Source organism: Girardinichthys multiradiatus, chromosome 5, assembly GCF_021462225.1.
Source record: "Girardinichthys multiradiatus isolate DD_20200921_A chromosome 5, DD_fGirMul_XY1, whole genome shotgun sequence".
NCBI lineage: Eukaryota > Metazoa > Chordata > Actinopteri > Cyprinodontiformes > Goodeidae > Girardinichthys > Girardinichthys multiradiatus.
Window position 1 is genome coordinate 4656935 of NC_061798.1, and position 21554 is coordinate 4678488.

At 38.9% G+C, this 21554-nt stretch overlaps 2 protein-coding genes across 4 annotated transcripts in view; both read right to left on the minus strand.

Annotated features, from left to right (window-relative positions):
• Positions 1-618: 618 nt before the first annotated feature.
• LOC124868059 (protein FAM83B-like) lies at positions 619-13651 on the minus strand. The gene is made up of 5 exons (XM_047364855.1): positions 13479-13651; positions 12838-13291; positions 7927-8091; positions 4002-4126; positions 619-3802 (listed from the first exon to the last, which is right to left on the minus strand). The coding sequence occupies exons 2-5, from the start codon at positions 13267-13269 to the stop codon at positions 1894-1896; spliced, it is 2631 nt and encodes an 876-aa protein (XP_047220811.1). The 5' UTR covers positions 13270-13291; positions 13479-13651; the 3' UTR covers positions 619-1893.
• A 211-nt stretch (positions 13652-13862) lies between these two features.
• Positions 13863-21554, minus strand: part of myom2a (myomesin 2a) — a 41376-nt gene continuing 33684 nt past the window's right edge. For all 3 annotated transcript variants that reach the window (XM_047365748.1, XM_047365746.1, XM_047365747.1), the window contains 12 exons: positions 20760-20904; positions 20476-20535; positions 20202-20269; positions 19961-20074; positions 19745-19832; positions 19614-19652; positions 18461-18566; positions 17670-17833; positions 16789-16825; positions 16675-16697; positions 16230-16285; positions 13863-15117 (listed from right to left, as the gene is read on the minus strand). In XM_047365748.1, the coding sequence (XP_047221704.1) occupies positions 14605-15117; positions 16230-16285; positions 16675-16697; positions 16789-16825; positions 17670-17833; positions 18461-18566; positions 19614-19652; positions 19745-19832; positions 19961-20074; positions 20202-20269; positions 20476-20535; positions 20760-20904 (1413 nt within the window). In that variant the 3' untranslated portion in view covers positions 13863-14604. The remainder of the gene's footprint in view (positions 15118-16229; positions 16286-16674; positions 16698-16788; positions 16826-17669; positions 17834-18460; positions 18567-19613; positions 19653-19744; positions 19833-19960; positions 20075-20201; positions 20270-20475; positions 20536-20759; positions 20905-21554) is intronic.

A 21554-nucleotide genomic window follows, 5' to 3' on the forward strand; every position in this document is an offset into this window, starting at 1 on the left:
GAGAGGCAGGGTACACCCTGGACAGGTCGCCGGTCCATCGCAGGGCAACACACAAACAACCACGCACACACTCATACATACACCTAAGGGCAATTTAGAGTACAGCTAACCTAACAGGCATGTCTTTGGACTGTGGGAGGAAGCCGGCGTACCTGCTGAGAACCCACGCATGCACGGGGAGAACATGCAAACTCCCAGGCTGGGAATTGAACCCAGGACCTTCTTGCTGCAAGGCAACAGTTCTTATAGTGCTGAAAAGACCATGAAGACATGGATTTGTAATCTAAGATCCCCATGTGATAAAGTAAAATGCTTTAGAGCCACTAGTTAATTTAAACTTTCGTAAATAAACGACATTTAAGAAGGTTTAAATTAACCAGTGGCTCTAAAGCATTTTACTTTATCACATGGGGATCTTAGATTACAAATCCATGTCTTCATGGTCTTTTCAGCACTATAAGAACATAAATAAGAAGCTTGGTAATTTTATTTTCAAATTGCTCAGATCCTGGTTGGAGTTGCTGCAATTCATACACTTCAAGGTAGAAAATATGTATATATGCTGAGTTGTGTCACTAAGATAAAAAATCACAAGATCCAAAACAAAAACATTACAAATTTATGTTTTGTGATTTTTATTTTTTTTAAATTGCTGCATTCTTATTTCAGGTCTGAACTTGACTGGTTACTTTCAGAAAATAATTAGCTGTCATGTGGAAACAAATTCAAAACAATACAAAATTGCCTATTCTTTTCAAAATAATAAATATGCATCTGAAGCCCAATACAAAATGCAGTAAACACATCTAAAAATCATGAGGTAAGTATATATTTAATGCAACCACATAAAGACAGAGTCTTTTGTTCCAGTAGAAACAGTATGAGGTATAGGTCATGAGTGGGTAGGGGTAAGATGTAGAGTCCCTCTTTGTCCACAGGGACATCAACCAGATCACTTCGAAAACATTTGCTTTTAAAAAAAAGATTTTAAAATGTAAATTAAGACATAGGGCTGACCAGATAGTCATGGAAAAAGAAAGTACACTCTTTGTTTATTCAAATGAATGAACAGATTTCACCATCTCACAGTCTACTAAAAGTAATATGAAGCTAAAAATGGAAAAGTACTTTTTATTTCCCCATGAGTATATGGTAAAAATTTACGTAGATTTGTTTTGGATGCTTGAAGCATATCATTTACTCCTTGCTTACCCCTGTTTTACCTGTTCACCCTGCTACTAATAAAAACTCCACAAGTTGGAGATTTCTAAATATAACATCTTGTCTGTTGCTACTGCTATGAGACATCATCCTGACAGCCATATTTAAAAAAAACTCCTCAACAGAAAAAATAAAGTGCTGGTGTGTAAACATTAGGCTGCATACTGGATCCAAAATTACACACAACAAAACAAAGTAAGAATAAGAAGTCCCAACTTTGACCAAGGGTCAGTTTGCCACTTTGTCAGTTCATATCCCTATTTTCTACCTATTCACAGCTATTACATACTTTCCTTCATCCATTTCTTACCTGTAAACAAAGGATTTTGAACCCATGTACTCAAACAAAGGCATATCCCTTTATTTTTTATTATGGGTGAGTATGTCACGATTTTTGGAGACAAACAATCATTAATTGGCAAAATCTTATATATTATTTCATAAAATAGTGTCTTTTTTGAAGACTTTGCATTCCCTTTTATTTTGGTGCCTCTAATAAAAAATGACAGTTCATAAGCCCCGCTAGTAGATTTAAGTCATTAGATTCATATTAGACTATGAGAAATATAGATTACCTTTAATTGAACAAATTAACATGGGATAGATTAGCCACAACTGTAAATGTCCAAAATGGTGAAGGGGCAAACTGACCAGTACCCCTTCTGGATCTTTTTATTTGTTTTTGTTGATGAGATTTCCCATCCGCTGCATTAGTCGCCCCAGTTTGTTGTTAGCACCCCCATGTGTTTGATGCACATGAAAGGCATCACCCTGCCTGTTCATGGACAAGCTATTCACTTGGTCTGAGCTACTTCCCAAACTTTCTTGCTTATCCACACAGATGTTTTCAGTGCTAATTGAGTACTGATAGCGACTGTAAGCTCTTTCTCTCTTGATTTGAGAGGCCAGCGCTGGTTCATTGTCTGGAGGGCTGCTTAAGCCTTGGTCCTGATCTGCTGAAGGGATTGTCTTTCTTTTGCTTGATCTCTGAGGAGACAGCTTTGAGAAAGGATATTTCTGTTTTGCTGTCTGTTTTTCAGTTCCCGATGGCCCTCTGTGAGAGTTTTGTGACTGGGACATTTCTGTCAGTCGCCCTGAAGAAGATGCTTTAGAATGATCCGTCTGGAGTGCTTGGTTTGAGCCTAAAGTGTTCTGAGATTTCAGTAAGTACCGTTGGAGGGACTTCTCTTTTCTGGAAACTTTCTTTTTATTGTCTGTAATTGTTGTCATGCAGTTCTTTCTCTGGAGTTCTGATCCTTCCTGCTGTGTGTGCTCCCTCTTTGTAGGACCTCTTTGAAGCTCCACCGTAGGACACGATTCTGCCAGATTTCTGTGAATTGATTTGTTTTCTTCTCTTGGAGGACCAACTTTGTCATCTTTAGACCTCACTTCCTTTTTCTCTCTAAGTACTGACTCAAACCTATCACCACAAGAGTTTAATGCCTCTTTTTCTTCAGGAATCTCAGTCAAAGACTCCCTGACCCTGGAGTGCCTTAGACCACCAGAAAGCAAATTAGAGATCTTGAGAGTTGAATCGGTCAGTTTTGAATCTAATTCAGAATTTGATCGTGTCCTTGTAAGAGCAGAGTTATCCTTTTGATCTGCACCCATTTTCATATTGCTGTGAGAGACAGAACGTTTACCATCAATAAAGATTTGCTCTGTTTTGTCAGCTTCCTTATAGAGTTCACTGTCTTTCAGATTGCTAATGTTTTCTGGATCCATTTCTGCCACCCTTGGTCTTCCTTGAAGAGGTCTCATATATTGCTGTCTGTCTGAAGTTGAGTACAAAGACCTCAAGGATTCTTGGCTTTGCCTGGGATAGGCATGCTCCTGCAGACTTAGCCTTTTTTGCCTCATTTCCTCCATTCTAGACCTAATGTCCATCGACCTGCAGTGAATCAGCTGTGACTGATACTCATTTAAGCCTGTGTGACTACTATGTGGAGATATCATAGGGGAGTGTGCATCACCTGATGCATCAGGAGAAATATCACTCTCTCTTAAGTATGTGTCGATCTTCCATTTGTGAAGTGATGTTTCAGAGTTGAATGGTATCAGATTGTGGTCTACACCATAGCGAGTCTGGTGCCTGACGTGCTGCTGAAACGCCATGTTCGGTTGCTGCACATCTCTACAGTGCTTCAGGGCGGAGCCTGTTCTTCCAGGAGCAAAAGGAAATCCAAGGTTCTTGGTTCCCATTCTCAGTCGGGTCATGGAATTATACTTATGCAGGTCTGCACCATAACTGTGACCTCTCACTAGGTTTCCTGCGTCTGTGAAGTGAGACTGATGCAACATCTCCTGGACACTGAAACCCCTGTTTAACAGGGCTGCATTGTTAAATCTGTCATTCATTACACCTCTCATGTTAGGTGTTGGTCTGGATTTCATGTGAAGGTGGTTGAGAGAAAGCTGACTGGACTTCGGGTATGTAGACAATAGACTCCAACTGGACAGAGCTACAGGAAGGATGGAACGGCCGTATAATCTTCTGAATTCCTCATCGTAGGAAGAAACTAGTTGACCTGTGACAACTAGGACCATACTCAGGTTGAGCTTCTCAAATGACCACGTGTAGCTTGAAAAACACAAAAGACACAGTATATAAAGGAACATTATATATAATGAATAGAAGTGAATAGAAGATATTGCTAATAGCCCAATCAGGACCAACATCTGAATATATGTACAGTATTTAGTAGTCACCCAGCTTGTGGGTTATGACCAGTGAGTAACCTGACAAAGACATCTAAGAGGGTCAACCAAGACTGACTCACCTATATGTTCCATGCAAAACCGTCTGGCAATCCACCAGAATAAACCTCTGTTCCATACTTCCGTGAAACTTTACTGCCGATCGACACTGGTACTGCTCCCCCTGAACCGTCCTAACACGAAGGTTCTGAGACAGACATAAACAAGAAAGTCAGGTTAATAGTTAAGGACACATGTATCCATCCATTATCTTTTGCCACTTTCTGCCTGTGGTTAGCATCTGTTTTCCTAAATGGAAGTAGGAATGCTAAATAGATGTGTATCAAGTAAATCACTGATGGTTCAGGTCTGGATTTAGATGAAAATTAAGTTAACCGTGTCTTAAATATAATCATATCAGGCACCCTTATGTGATAAGGGAGTGTTGTTCTATTTTGTGAGCTGACACGTGACTGCTGTGATGAGAGATTGCAACTAGCACAAAACCGGTATGGTGGTGTAAAGATATTTTTGTGTCATGTAAACAGGCTAGCGAAAGAAAAACCCTGAATTACGTATAATTGAACTGTGACTTTGCCTGTATAAAAGCTACCAGAGTGGATGGAGAGGCTTCAAGCTTGTTAGAGATCATTTACACAGAAAGGAAAATGGAACAGGAACATTTCCAGCACAATGGCTTTTGTCATGTTCCAGCAGCTAACCATTTGTGGTTAGGTATTGGAAGCTTTTAGAAAACAGGTCTCGTGTGCTGAGAAAAACACATGCAGCATTAACACAGCTAATAAGATTGTCATTTGGTATAAGTGTGGCTTGTATAATAAGAGCAACACTGGGGGTTAATAGTATTTACTGCTCCTCATTATGATTCCCACAGGACCCCAACCTAATTTAGTCATTTAATGGTAAATAGTAATAAAACATGGACTGGAATTATATAGCACCTTAGTCAAATCACTTTTACAACACAGTCACATTCACCCAGCGGCACTGATACGCACTGATAAGCAGAACCGGCAACTATCCTGATGCAAGATGAATACTCTTCATTTTATTGTATTACAGTCCTGTATGGATCCCCTTATGTATTACATAGGGGGATCCATTGTTTTTAGATGGCTTTGGACTCTATTGTATACTATCATACTAAAATAAAAAGAATTAAAAACACAAAACTATCATATGTGCATATACTGTATACAATTCTCTCAGCATATCCGATAACCTTCTTCTATAAAAGTGCATGTTTTTATTGCTACTCTTAAAACTAGGCACAGCTCATCCACAGTGACTATTTTCCAAGCTATTTTCAATGCTACTAGTGACAGATAAACTCTGCATGATGAAAAGTGTCCGTTTTTACGAGGCTGATGTAATGATGTGGTGTCTGTCTGTCTGAGTGCTTTGCATCTCAACCACAAAGCTGCCATTTTGCTCTTCTTGACGACACATTGTTTGCACTGCTAAAAAAAACAAACATTCTGAGTGATTTAACAGGAAAATCCAGCCGCACCAACAGTCCTGTCAGCAATCGGCTGCTGTCCTGTCGATAATAAGCAGTAATGAAAAGAGAAAGGATAGAATTTGAATTAAATTCTTAAGGTGTGGAGAAAATTAGTCCTAGTTGAATAAATACTGGAAGAAAGGTAATGCCACAGGAAAAATGCAGAGATGCTTTCTCTGTAAGTGTCAGGAAACCTTTTACAGCATGTCTTAACAGGGTAAACAGAATATGTGCTTGTATGTTTCTATTGTAAATATAGCATTTTTAATTTCTGCCTTTCTGTGCTTTGTGTGACTAGATGAAATCACTTGAGATCCTCTCACCTGACCTAAAGTCAGTTTGTCAGCATATAAAGCCTTTAAAATGTGAACAGAGGAGGAGAGATCCAAATGCACTAGAATGCATTACAGTATAAACCTGACCTTCACTCATTCCAAGAAAGTGACCTAGCATGCACAGTAGGCTCATTTTGAGGTCGGTTAAGTGTGTGGCCTGCAGGTTTACTGGTGGTTCCTAGAGTCTCTAGAAATAGAATGGGAGGCAGATCCTTTAGTTATCAGGCTCCTCTCCTGTGGAACCAGCTCCCAGCTTTAGTCCGTGAGGCAGACACCCTGTCTACTTTAAGACTAGGCTTAAAACTTTCCTTTTTGATAAAGCTTATAGTTAGAGTGGCTTAGGTTATCGTGAGCTATCTCTGTAGTTATGCTGCTATAGGCTTAGACTGCTGGAGGACATAATGACCACTTTCACCCTCTTCGCTACATTCTCACACTACTCTCCAATTTTGCATTATTTGCTGTTATTTCAGCTTTTAACTTTATGTTATCTCACTTTTCTCTTCCTAGAATTTACACCTGGCCTGACTCTGTGTCTACCTGTGACACCTTCCTGGAGAGGGGCATCTTCCAAGCTTCTGCTGGCAACAAATTAATACTCACCCTCTACAGATGATCCACATGGCCCTGTCTTTCAGTGTTTAACCCTGTCTCTCTCCTACTGACTGAGCTTTTACTGTAACTAACTCTATGTGCTCTCTTTCATACTCTAACCTTGAAAACTGGCTCAGAGTTTATTTGTTCTTTCTTCACAGATGAAATAACTAAAGGAGCTACATCCATTAACATTTACTTTTCCTTCCTATAGAAAGTACTCCTGGATCAGTGCTTCTGTGTTCTTTTTCCTTCTCTGCTCTGTTCTCTCAAACCCCCAGTTGGTCGTGGCAGATGGCCACTCACACTGAGCCTGGTTCTGGTTCTGCTGGAGGTTTCTTCCTGTTAAAAGGGAGTTTTTCCTCTCCACTGTCGCTACATGCATGCTCAGTATGAGGGATTGCTGCAAAGTCAATGCCAGTGACTGTCCACTGTCTCTACATGTTCATCCAGGAGGAGTGAATGCTGCAAGTCACTGACTGGATGCAATCTGCTGGGTTTCCTTAGATAGAAAAACGTTTTATCCAATTTTAATAAATAACTAACTTTGACTGCTCTGTTCAATGGTTAGGATTAATTGGAATGTATGAACCTGACTGTTGTGAAGTGCCTTGAGACATGTGTTGTGAATTGGCGCTATATAAATAAAACTGAATTGAATTGTTCAATGGTTAGTTATTAATTGGAATGTATGTACCTGACTTTAAATCTGTATGATTTGATTGAATTGACTTAGCCCATTTTAAAGTTACCCACCCTTCACACAATGCAACAGGAAACAACACTCTCCAATTATTTTTACCTCTGCCTTCCTCCCTATTGGATGGAGTAAGGGGGGGTCAGGTTTAGCCTATACTGGCTCAGTTATGGTTGAGGTGCAAACACACCCTCCATTTCTGCTACCTGTGTGACCTCTTCTCTTTTCCTATGGTTATAATCAGTCTGACAGAGAGAGGTATCCCCAATCCTTGTGGTTTTTAGTATAACAATGGCCACCAGTGTCCACTACATGGACAAACTTTATCAGTTTATTATTTTACTTAGTAGCCCTACACATAGCCCATTCTAAAATGGCCAAACTCTTACACTCAGTAGTTTAATCTAACCTCCCCAACAACCCTATACCATTCCAAACCCTTTGTGAAGTGCCTGGAGACGACATGTGTTGTGAATTGGTGCTATATAAATAAAACTAAACTGAATTGAATTGGTACTAATTTGGATTTGTTTATTTGGCATAACGTTCACTGCGACATGTAAAATTTACTGCTGAATTGGGTGTTGCAGATGCAAATACATTATTAAATTAAAACTGTGTGAGCACCCAGAGGAAAAATATTCACTTTGGAAAAATAGTAGTTTTGCCTTGTTTGTTAGGGTTTTATGTGACCTAAATGGCACATGTCAATTTATGTCTTCATTTCTCATAAAATGTATACCCCTCTTAATTTCTATATTAAAATGATTCAACACATCATCCTTATTTGCTTTTGGGATAATCAAAAGTCTAGCTACATCCCAAATGTTTTAACTACCTTCTTTATGTGTTTTTTTTACCTTGATGTCGAGGATGTCAATGCCCACACTGCGGGACATGTTGAGGAAGCTGCTGACCTGGGAATCATCCAGAAGGATGTACACTCCCACTCCTCTGAGTGCTGCGCTGATAATCTCCTTGAAAATGTCCACATCAGTGAAAACATCCATCGCTATGGCAATAATCTGGAGATACGTGGACACAAATAGACAGAAAAATTATGTTCATTTCATTGTAAACATGTTGGACAAGTTACAGTTCTAGCTTAAAAAAAGGTTGATAGTAGAACTAATACTCTCATCTGCTCAAGTGAAGAACATTAATCAGAGAAGCAGCCAAGAGGTGGATGGTAACTCTGGAGGAGCTGCAGAGATCCACAGCTCAAGTGGGAAAATCTGTATTTAGGACAACTATTGTGCTTTCTACAAATCAAGCTTTAATGGAAGACTGTCAAGAAGACAGGCATTATTGAAAGAAAACTAAAGTATTCATTCTCATGTCAGATTTTTCATTCAAAGCCAAATGTTGAAGAGAATTGGTTGTAGTCAGTATGCAGGGGACACAGCAAACATGTGGAAGGAGGTGCTCTGGTCCTATCTACATGCTCACTGAACACTCCATTGCCCCAGAAAAACATGCTTGTGGGAATGCATTTCTGGATTAACTAACGTTTTTGTGGTTTGTTTTGGACTTGTGGATTTGGCCTGCTAAAAATCTCTATGAAGTAATTTGTCAACATTATTTATTATAATATTTATTTTTCCTCAAAACAAACAAAGATTGGTTTTGTAAAATAGGGGGAGTGAGAAAAAGCACTACTGGGTTCTGGAATGTTTCCTAATGATGATCAGTTCCTGTTCAACCTGTTTCTGTAACTGTCATAACTACGTGAGAGAGCATAAAAACCCAAACAAAAACACATGCTCAGTCTTTATTCATGACGGATGGGATTTACCTGCAGGGACAAGGAACATGTTGCTGTTTGGACCTAAATGTTAGGCACTCTGCCATGAACTGAAACCAGTGGGATGTCTGATACTGAAAAAATGTGGCTGCAGTGTTGCTCATGTACAACAAACTGTGGCTGCAGTTTGTTGTACATGAGCAGATAGTGTCATGTACAGAACTTTTCATCTAGCTGCTGCTTTAGTAGTTTCATTGGTTCACAGAACAACAATAGTAACTTTATGTGAAAGTACACAAAGGGATTTAAGCATAGGAGCAGTTAGAATGACTGGAATCTTTTGGACAGAGACTTTAGATGCCGTACCTTGATCTAAAGTCACATTTTAGGGGTCCTGGTGTTTGACAATTTGAGCTGCTGTTCATTTAGCATCTACAGCTTCTTATTTTGCCAGATGTGATGCAGCATCTGTCAGAACAGCCATCTCCTGCTCTGGGTCTGCTGCCACTATCCCTGGTTTATTGCCACATTTCCATCTCACTGTTTACTGGAGTTGAGAACTTCTAACCCAACAGAAGCACAGTTACGCTTTCAAGTGAATAGTGAATACTGTCCCAGTTTGGATCTTTCACCCTGCCTTTATGCTGAACTGTCAGGGGAAGTGTTTTCTTTGGTCTTTACTGCTTTTTTGTCACTATATTTTGTTCTCCTTTTTAAAATGTCCTTTCTAGTAATTGGTATGTTCTGCTGATAACAGGAGACATAGCACACTCCAGTGATTGTCCAGGTCATTCCTTTTTGTTGCCTGGTCAACAATTCATCTTGGAAAACCATATTTTTGCTGCTTTAGAACTCTTCCTGATGGAGGTTCTGAACGATAATACTCACTGCTACTGTAGTCTGTAGCTGACAGTCTTTTGTGATGACTGGTAGGGTGTGCAGTTTGAAAGCGTGAATCTTTTCTGTTTCAGTTCTTGCAGCTGGGTTGACTCCAACTACTTGTCTTATTCTAGAGTTTTTTGGCTGTGACAATCCTCATCTTGACTCCCAGTGGGTTAGAGGAAACCCTATCTTTACCACACTTATTCAGTCCAAATAACACAATGATGAACAATCCCTGGCAAAAGTATTTGTACCCCGTGAACTTTTTCCCATTTTGTCAAAATGGTACATAATTGAAGTCTAAGGAAAACATGAAGGATTTTCTTTTTGGTCGGCTTTACTGCTGCTGCTTTATACTGGAAACAGCCTGATGAACAGTGGACTTTTATCTTGTACATTTTAAAGTATGTTTAAGCTTCACAACAGCACAGGAAACCAGGATATCTTTTTGCAGGGATCAAGAACATGTTTCTTGCAGTGTGCATTCTGTTCACCAGAATTAATAATACTTTTGTAATTTTGAAGTCTTGCCTCAGATTCCCAATAGATCCGTGTCTACACTGTGACTTGACCATTCAAGCACATGAATATGCTTTGATCAAAACCATTCATTTGTAGCTCGGACTGTATGTTTAGGGCTGTTGTCCTGCTGGAAGGTAAAACACTAACCCAGTCAAGTCTTTTGCATCCTCACACAGGTCCAGTAGTCTACTATGACTGTCCTGTACTATGACCTGACAAATGTCCCTATTGACTAAAATGGAACTCAATCCAGTTTATTTATGTAGAGCCAATTCAGATGGAATGTGTGTACTTGACTTGGAATCTGTATGATTTGACTGAAATTGCTTTGTAAAGTGCCTCGAGATGACATGTTGTGAATAGGTGTTATATAAATAAACGGAACTGAAATCACAACATGTCATCACAAGGCACTTTACAAAAATAAAGCAGTTTAGTCAAATCATACAGATTCCAAGTAAGTTACATACATTTCAGTCTGATCCTAGTTATCAAACAATGCAATCAAGTTTGGTTTATTATTCAAATTGGTTAAAATGTTTTCTACCTAAGGAAACCCAGCAGATGGATGAGGATTTAGCAATAGCAGGCTGTCGCTGGCATTGCATCAAAGTATCCACACAGCATGATGTGGCCACCACCATGTTTCACTGTGGGAATGGGGTGTTCAGGGAGATGTTTCCTTTTTCCACCACATAATGTTTTGCATCTCGATCAAAAGGTTCAGTTTTGGACTCATTTGACCATATCTGATAAATGCTCTCCTTGCCTGGCCTGTCAGTTTAGGTGGACGTCCGTGTCTTGGAACGTTTCAGTTGTCCATCCTCTGTATTTTAAGAAAATAGATTGAGCAGAGCTCTGTGAGATGTTCAAAGCTTTGGATATTGTTTTACATCCAAACTTTGCTTTAAACCTCTCCACAATTTTCTCCCTGACCTTTCTGCTGGGTTCCTTGGTTTTCATAATTTTGCTGGTTCACTAATGTTCTCTAACAAACCTCTGAGCCCAAAGGCTAAAACAGCTGGTATTGCACCGGAATAAAATTACACACAGCAGGCTCTATTTACTGATTAGGTGATTTCTGCAAGCAACTGTTTGAAATAAATTTTTAATTAGTGGTATTAGAGTAAAGGGGGCAGAATAAAAATGTATGCCATACTTTTCAGACATTTTTTGAAAACAATTTTTAAAACTGAATACAATTTTCTTTCCACCTCTGGAATATGTAGTACTTTGTGTATAACATAAATTCCCAATAAAATACATGAAGTCTGAGGTTAAATGTGACAAAATGTAAAAACATCAAGGGGTGTGAATACTTTTGCAAGACTCTGTATTTTGTAGATCCAAATGGGTTAAGTTAGGACAGTGGGAACAGTACGTTATTATAACAGGCCTAGTTTGAATCCCATATTTATTTCCCGGCATAGTTCGGTACTAACCAGCAAAACTTAAGCTACCTAAAGATGATAAAACACAACTCTTATGTTTGAACTTTAGATTGTCAGCCTGTGGACTTTGTGCCATGTGTACAGAGATGAGACTAAACCCACAGAGGCACTGGCATCTGGTTTAACAGGTTACAGGCAAATTATTTTATTCCAGCGAGTGAGCAAGTGCAGAAAGGGGTGTATTCTTTTAAGATATTAAAACTAAAAGATGTCAACATTTTAGCACTGCAGGCTGTAGCAATGAGGCTGAAACAGAAGATGAGTGACAATCAAGAGGATAATTTTTATGCATGTTTTATTAAACCTACACAGTGCTACTCATGATAGATAAAAAGCATCTAGATAAGGAACCAGGTAGTATACTGAAGTTGCTCCAGGGTAAAGGGGGGTGGACATTACTAGATGCATCTCTCCAGTGGCATCATGGCAGATATGGGGGCCCTGCTAAGGGTGGGAAAACTGGCTACTAGGTTTAGGGGGCAGAGCGCCTGGTCAGTTTGGACAGATTTTTTTCTGAATGAAGGAAATCATAATTTGAAAACTGCTTTTGGCATTTACTCAGTTTATCTTGGTCTAAATATTAAAAATTGTCTAAGATCTGAAACTTTTAATTGTGACAAAATAAAAAACTAAAACAGAAGAGATTTGTAATCAGTTTTTACAACACTTTAAGCGTGCCAACCATTAGGAAGTAGGTTATGAGAAACCATTCAAGAGGCACACCAGGAAATGGAGAAAAAATTACATTAAGTTTATTTATAAGAGATATTCATTATTCTACCTAACTCTAGAACTACTGAGCACCTTTTACCATCAGGTACTCAATCACATTCTTGTAAACAGATTAGCAAATAGAAGATTTGATTTGTATTTAAGATTTCTTCTTTTAGATATGGAAAAATGAGAGAAAATATTTAGCTGTCATAGTAACAGGCTGCATTAACCATTAGAACTGGTGTATCCAGCTCTGTGCAATAATGTATGCTGGTTATCAGCCAAGCCCTACGGATGGTGTGTATGGAGAGAAATATGTAGAGTGATGTCCATTCTCCTCCTCTCATTGTGTGGTGCAGACAAACTATCTTTGAGCTTTGTGACAGGCAATGGAGTTGTCTGTACACCTACACGAGGTTACCTGACAGATAAAACATCAGACAGTTTTCTGAGCTCACCTGACGCGCCTGCTGAATCTGTTTCCGGACCACCTCTTTAATGGTTGGAATGTTCTGTCTGGGCGGGTGAAACAGCAGGCTGATGCTGGTGTCCAACTCTTCCAGCATGACTTCTGGCCAGCCCAGCTCCAGTTCCGGCACCTCCTTATCAGACTCACTGGGGAAGTAGGTAGAGGGGCTGACCCTGTCTGTGTCCTGCGAACATCCTGAATTTTCCTCCATAACAGGTAACTCTGCATTTTCTAAGATGAAGCGAATCTCCTCCTCAGACAGAAAGTGGCTGATCTGCTCAGCCCGCAGATACTCCTCGTAGGCCTCTATACCTCCACATAGCAGGGCGTAGATGGCCAGGCGGTAGGACTCTTTGTAATGAGGCTGAATGTAAAGGTTTTCATCCTCAATAGAGGACAGCTGTGACAGATTGGACTCCATGGCTGACAGATTCACTCAAAGTCTGTGTGCAAAACGTGATGAAGGCCTACAGTTTTAATTTCGTTTTGATTTTGCAGTGAGAGCAACAGCCTTCTAATTGAAATTAAAAAAAGATGAAAGCCCCAGTGAAGCTACATAAAACAACATGGCGGTAGCAACATTTTAATTATTACTGTTCTATGCATCAAGCAAAAGAGAGGAACACTTACGTGAAAACTGCAGAGAGAAACCCTGGTTTCCTGTTCTGCTGTGAACCTTAAGCATACTTTAAAATGTACAAGATTAAACTCCACTGTTTATCAAGCTGTATCCAGCATGAAGCAGCAGCAGTAAAGCAGTCCATCTGAACTCTCTACACAGACTTAAAGCCTGCTGTACCTGCCCTGTTTTCCTCCACTGACAGAAAATGTGACAAGCTCCACCCACCTGAGCTCACCTGGCTTCCAGGAACAGGTTTGTTAGGCTATTCATTTGTCACATACCCTGCTGGACCTGACAGCTAACAAGCGCCCATTTCAATTCGTTGCTGCTGCAGAATTTGTTATAATGATGAGGATGAAGCAGAGAGCAGACTACTTACAGAGACAACAGAATGAGGTTGATACGTGTGTTTTATTGCCACCACAAAGCACTACAGAGACACAAACAGGACAATCCACAAAGTTGGATTGTTCCGGCACAAAGATGAAGGCAGAAAGTAAATATGTTTACTTACATCCCAAGTGACAGGCTTTATGATGACATAAAAATGAAGTGTACTGTGAGAGAGAGCAAAAACTAGTCTAGCGAACGTGGAGGAACTTCTACAATTGGTATATTCCAACAGGACACAAGTTCTCTTGTAATGAGGATCTAAAGTATTTATTAATCATATAATTTTTATTTCTAAAACCTGGGAACACTGATGGGTCAGTTCTTTAGTTGAAGGAAAATACTTGTCTGCATGAAGGACCAAAGCTGGTGTATGAAACTGGTTTGAGTTCCATGCCTTTCTCACACCAACATTGAGGCCTTGGAAATAAGACCATTAGTTTTATAAATCAGGAAATAAAACAGGAAACAGACATTCAACTGAAACTGCACACTGACCAAGTTTGCTTCTAAAACATTAACTTACTTGTGAGTTTTTCCTTTGTCTTTCACTTCGTGATGAACATCGTGTAGTTACATGTTGGCTCATTTTTTAAAGCTTGTAATTCAGTATAAGCAGCAGTTTTAAATTTTTTTTTCATCCAACTAAAGAAACTAACAAACAGCCCCTAGTTTCACCCTCCTGTTAATTCTTAATGTTGCTAACAATGAATGTTTTGCTCTCAGACATCAGTACCCCACCTTTCACTTTCTGGGTGGGGTGGGAGACTTCATGAATCTGGGGGGGGTTGGAGACTTGACACTGCGGGGAGGAGTAGGAGACTTTGGAGTTGGAGTCGGGGACTTGGGGGCTGGTGTCGAAGAGGGGGTAGAGGCAGGAGTTGGGCTCTTCATGGACTGAGCAGGGGTCTGGGGCTTAGCTGGGATGGGAGTCTTGGAGGGGGCTGGAGATTTCGGCACAGGCTGGGCTGCCGGCGTGGCTGTTTTAGGCTGTCCTAGTTTGGGCTCGGGGATTGGCTCTCCGTGCCTGTAGACGCTGACGGTGATCTCCACAAACTCGCCACCGTACTTATTTCGAACGTTGATGCTGTACTTGCCAGAGTCGTCAGTGGTGACTTTATTGATGACCAAGCTGGCGAACTTCCCACCATCAAATGTCACTCGGGTGTGCTCATTGGATGCTACTTCCTGCTCATTTTTGAACCAGGTGACCTCGGGGGTCGGCTCGCCCCACACAGTGCAAGTCAGGCTAAGAGACTAGATGAGAGGGCAGAGTCAGCTCAGGTCAACATGCATACAGAAAACACATTGAACACAATTGTTAAAATACTGTCACAGGAAAATAACTTAAAAATAAATCAACGAAAATATGTACCCTACTGTTATTGTGTCAACCAACTCAGAGGAAATCTATTAAAACAATGTGAGCCCTGGATCATGGTGAAATGTCCAGCTTGGCAGCGACTGGCATCAAAAGAAAACTTTTGTTAAACTGGTTAGAAATGTTATAGATGTTTGTCCTATGTTGTACTGTCCCCGCTGGGGTGTGCAGTCTGGGAATTTGTTAATGTGCATTTTTGTAGATTAAAAAACAATTTTTTTATTAAATAGTTTTGTTAACAAAAACAAAAATAATGTATCTGAACTGACATTTTAGTTATTAATCATACAAAACTAGAATGTTACATTAGATCATTATAAACATTTGTGTTTCCGAGTTTCTCTCTTTTAGCTTGGGAGTCGTTCGGCTTACATTGAGATACATCGTTACATTGAGACTTCTGGGAAAAAAAGGGAATAAAATATTTTTGTTTCTTGACACTGAAGGATGAACTGCTGCAGTCCATCTTTACGAGATGTAAATGGATTTTCTTTCTCTTGGTGTCTGAAATAACATACAGGGAAGTCCTTTTGAGCTTTTAAACTGTTTTCTGCACTTTAATCTATTGTGAAATGTTATTACATAATAGTTTATACACTAAAACTGCAGGTGAGGAAGGCTAGATCTTGAATTTTGGCAAATCCTGATTTCAGATTATTTTATGATTTTGATTAAGTAAAAATGTATTTAAATAAATAAAAAATATGTTGTTTTATTTAAAAAATGCATCTGAAGAAACAACCCTAGATGAAAGCTTTTAGCTGATGAGTGTATACTTAATGCTTCACTTGTTTTGATCTTGTTTTGTGTTATTTGACTAACAGCAAGTTGCAGCCCTAATGTTCTTTTGTCTCGTTATGGCAGTCGCTTCTCAGGAATGCTACTGCGGCGGTTGAGCTCTGACCTTCAACCTGCTTAGTACAGAGCTAATGTAACCAGGTAAAACAAACATTATTTAAGCTCTATGCAGGCACTGAAAGCTTCTCACCTTGTCTTCCATAATAGTGACCACATCAGGCAGTCCACCAACCACTCTACCACGGTCTGAGAACAAAGTAAAGATATTACCCCAGGACTCAGTAACTCACATAAACTGTAAAGAACTAAAAACCACATTTCTGAAAACCAGAACTCTGTAGCTGTCACAGTGTGGACAAGGTGGAGACATTTGGACAGGGAAAAGAAGTCCGGGAATTTATTCTCTTAGGTTGAAGATCAAAACTTGCTTTAAAAGTTCTAAAAAAGTGAAAGTGAAATAAACCTATCCATCACAAAAAAGTAGAAAGCTTCAACTAAAAGCTTTTTAAAGAAGCTTTTAGTTGAAGCTTTCTACTTCTTTGTGATGGATAGGTTTATTTCACTTTCCCCAAAAGGTAACAAATGTGAGGGAATAAAGGCACGCTTGACTTGAACATAAAAAGAGTTTTACTTACTCTTCTCAGCAAATGCAGCTGCCCTAAAAGCAGAATAAGTTCAGAATAATTAGAATGACTTGATCTTAATGTGTGGATACATATTCAAACGTTATTGTCATCAAAACAACTTACTTAAGTCTTAAATACTCTTCATAGGCATCAGTGTATGCTGCAAAAACAAAATAACATACATAAATCAGACAATGCTACTAATGATAAAAACAGCTTCAAAGGGTAACCCCAAAAAAGTCTTAGAGATGCACTAAGAAACCAGCTGGTCATCAGCTGGGTAGAATAAACAAATCCAATCTTTTTCTTTTTTATGTTAGTGAAATCCTGTTTAACTGCAGAGTTGTGTAATGCTGACTGCTCTCTTACACTCCCAGTGGAACATGGCTGTAGTCCTACATTGAATCAGTTCAGACAGAAGGGCTTCTTACAGCTCCTCTATATTTACAATAAAAAATAAGTGATATAACAATTTAAAATAAGAGCAAATCCCAGCTTTCTCCTCTCAAATGGCAAGTTAGATACCACTGTTCTTTGTTTTTTTTTTTTAAGTGATCTTAAAGAAAAAAAGAAAAAATGAATATGTTTTTATACAGTGTTCAGTACGTTTTCAACAGTGCAAAAAAAAAAAGAAAACCACAGTGAACTGTAATCTGTCCTGTACATGATTGGATATGCTGTAATGCTTTTTAGATACAGTACCTTGGTCTAATGATGACCTGGATCTGTATCAGTAGATTTTCAGTGTCACACAAAGAGAAAGCTCTGTAACTTTAGTCAGTTTATTAGTCTGTTGTTTTATTTTAAAATAAACATTTAATTGTTAAGACAGTTACAATTTCAATATATCAAGAAAGTAGAAGAAAGTTATTGGTTGTTGTTTGTTGTTGTTAAAGGGAAATCGTTATCTGTACTCTGAATCTGCCACAAAATTACTGATCTATAGTCTTAGTTGACATTGTTTATATGCAGCTGCATGTGTAGATGTGGAGGTAGTTTAATACCTTGTCCAGAGAGGTCAAACGTCCTAGTGTGGGTTGTAACGCCGTCTGAGATCTCGATGGCATAGTGACCCTTCTCCTTATCAGATGGATCACAAATCTGCATCCAGGCCATCTCTGCAGTGCCACCAATCCTCATCTTCTCAGAGGAGGCAATCTTACTCTCCCTGCAGTTTCACACACATCAATAGCAAAGACTTGCAAATGAGCAATTTCGAACACAAAGAATTTAAATAAAAATAAAAATCAGCCCCCACCTCTTTTTACTCTGCAACACAAGTTGAAAGTGCCATAGAAAAACATTTCCAAAATTAGAAGTAAATAAGTCCTATTCAATAAGAACTGGTTAGTATTGTTAAAAGATGTAGGTGCGTATAACACTGTTGACAGTATTTAGCAGAGATTACATGAGCCCTGACATTGTTGTTCCTTTAAATGAGTAAAACCTGCTCCTAAACAAGCCTTTAGCATTAGCAGTGTAAAAACAAAGGATTCCGATGTACTGCAGCGCTGCAAATACACTTTACATTATTTGTCAGAAAAGAAGAAGTCAGGAACACAGTTAATAGACTAAATAATACTGGGCATTTTTAATTAAATTGAAACTGAGTTTCAGTTTGAAACAGGCAAACAATCAAAAATGTTCATTTTATTTTGATTCAAATGTTGCTAAATCCTGATTTGCATATGGAACTGGTAACTTCTCAGCTGCGTTCCATCCACAAACACAGTGAACAATATGGCCTGTTTTGCTATAGTTCATAATAAGTTGTATATAAACACTACTGATGTACTTATGCTTCCAGACAGTCTTCATCTCCTCTGTGTAGTAGTTCATGTAGCATTGCAGCCTGATGCCCTCTGGAGTACACTGCATGACCAGCTCAGAGGCAGACGCACCTGATATAAAAACACACACTCGGTCAGGAACCAGGAAGGAAACAAAAAGCTCTCACTCAAAGCCTATTTCTGCATTAAAAAAGGATTCCTGTTGCTCTGTCCATGTAGCTTTTCAACAGTCAGTTTCTTGTCAGTGTAAGCTAGACAGCTGCTTCTTCTCTCCTTCCTACAAAGTATAGTACAGCTTTCCAATGTATTTTTTATTCTAGAAATAATCAAATTTATGTAATGTGTATTTAGTCACATTTATTGGTACTCCCAACAAAGATGTGTAAAAACTTAAAGTAATCAAATGCAATCTCTTATTACTGTGGCATGTTCTCACAGTAAACTGTTTAGAAAAGCTATTGACAGTAAGCTGCAGGGCATAGAACACATCTATAAGCAAAGATTTTTTAACAAAGCAAAGAGTATTTATGCATCCACTCTTTACCACTTTTAAACTGTTACCCTCTGGCAAAAGCTACTGCTACCCTGCGTGTTCAAACAATAGAACAAAAGTCTTTGTACCAAAAGCAATTAGTTTATTGAACAATTTTTTTCTTCTAGAATCAGAAGGTCTGAACAGTTGGACCATCTATATTTCTTTAATGAGAATAAAAAAACTTGATGCAAATGTCAATTTCATATGTTCACTCTCAGAGCAATTGAGTTTCTATTCTATTCTATTATATTCTATTCTATTCTATTCTATTCTATTCTATTCTATTCTATTCTATTCTATTCTATTCTATTCTAAGCCACCGGGACTTTAACTGGGTCTATGTTCTTTGATCAGATGAGACTAACTTTGAGCTTTTCACCAACAAAATTTACTGCTGGGTTTGGAGTGAAACAGAGGAGGATTATACGGAAAAACACCACTGTAAAGTATGGTGGAAGACCTGTGATACTATGGGCCCTTTTTCTCTTTCAACAGCTGTGTGAACTTTGATAGATACCAACAACTGATTATTCAGTAAATGCTGAATGTAACCATGGCTTTAGAGTATGTGCATTACATTCACAATCTGAATGGCACAAGAATGCTTAACTGATTAGACCTACCAGCATTGCGAGCAATTGCATTGATGATGTCATCAAACACTAAAAATCAAAGAGGAAAAACACAATCAACAAATTTTGACTTCTATACAAATCCAATAAAGCTGTCTCTGTGTTGTCAGAGTCATGTGTACCTTGGCCAGAAATGTCAAAAACAGAAGTGTCCTTTCCTTTGTCATCACTCAACACAGCCTTGTAAACACCTTGATCTTTCCTGGAGAACTTTAAAACAGGTTTTACTAAAGCAGTTGTATTATTTCACTTTAAAACCTTTAAGAAACTGATCAGGTAAATTACAAATATTATGATTACATATTTGATAATCATCATATTAGGATGGACATTTGTACCAAAGGCAAAGGAAGAGCACAGGCTCCAGACATGACATTGGGTGGACTTTCTGGAACAATCTCATCATCCTCTTTGTACCAGTGGAAAGAAGTGTCCTTTTTTACATTGGCCACCTACAAACACACAGGAAAAAAGTGCTTCATTTCAACAGCCTTGTTAAGATGGGAAACTAGGGACAGGTAACCTTAAGGTAACAAATAAATAAAAGCATACATGACACCTATTTTAAAAACATGTCACCTTGCAGGTGAGCATCACTGTACAATCCTCAGAGACAGTGAAATCCAGATACTCAGAGAAATGTGGACCTTAAACGAAAAGATAAATTAGAAAATTCCATATTAAGGTTTAATAAAAGCCAGCCATCAGAGACGGTTGTTAACTCTAGAATGCAATTAGTATTCTGGTTGAGCAACACAAGCTCTGTTTTCCTCATGAGATATTTGGACCTTTAATTTTAGTTTGAAAAAAATTCTAATTCAGTAGTTTTTTGGGTCCTTAGGTGTACTGATACCTTGCTTCCTAATGTGCTCTTTTCTCTGAAACTCAGCCTCCTTCAGAGCAGCCTTGAATGCTGAAAAAAAAAAAAAAACATATAGAGTATCTTTTAGAAATCCACCAAACCTTGAAATACTTCTGGGGCACAGCACGTGGCGGTGGAGCATGCAACCCATATGCCGAGGCTTCAGTCCTCGACTCAGTTGTCCCTGCATAAGGTCCTGGCAACCTGTGCTGCATTTGCTCAGATGACCTATTACTGCTGAAATGACTGCTGATATAAAGACTAAAGCGTCTTACCATCTCCCACCAGGACCAGAGAACTCTGGGTTTTGGCTTTGCCATCATTGATTTGGACGGTGTATGTGCCCTCATTGGCTCTGGTGAAATGATCCACAGTCATCTGGATGACACCTGAAGCAACATCGTGGCTGATCTTCTGACCCTGAGAATTAAATTCATTTCATTCAGGGTGAATTTTACAGGGTTTTTTCCACTTAATAATGTCGCCACAGCTTTTAGAACAGCCTAGGGAATGACAATATTTACAATTCCTTTCGCACCAGGGAAAAATAGCATTCTTTTACTGTACTTACAGTGCCTTGAAAGAGTATAACTACCCCCTGAGGTTTTTCACAATGTGTCAAATTGCAATCACAAACTTCACTGAATTCTGTTGGGAACTTTGGTAAAATACCAACACAAATTAGTGGATAATTATGATGTGGAAGGAAATTAAGACATGGTTTTCAAACTTTTTTTTACAAATAAAAATATCAACAATGTGGTGTGCAGTTAGCACTCTTTTATTCTGATACCCCTAAATTAAATTGAGTGTCCTCAGAAGACACAAACAGTAAATAGAGTACAGCAGTATGTAACTTAAACTCTGTATAAATCCATATATTCTGTTTCTGGCCTCAAAGGTTTGTTAGAGAACATTATTGACCAAACAGCATCATGAAGAACAAGGAACACAGCAGACAGGTCAGGGAGAAAATGGTGGAGATCGTTACAGCACCATTGGATTATAAAGCACAATCCCAAGCTTCGAAAATCGTCCAGAGCTCTGTTCAATTGGTATGGCAAAAAACA

Coding starts and splice junctions, on each gene's coding strand:
- LOC124868059 (XM_047364855.1), bottom strand. CDS start 13,269: ATGGAGTCCAATCTGTCACAGCTGTCCTCTATTGAGGATGAAAACCTT. Junction 8,092..12,837: donor AGATTCAGCAGGCGCGTCAG/GTGAGCTCAGAA, acceptor ACGTATCTCCAG/ATTATTGCCATAGCGATGGA. Junction 3,803..4,001: donor GTTTTGCATGGAACATATAG/GTGAGTCAGTCT, acceptor GTGTTTTTCAAG/CTACACGTGGTCATTTGAGA.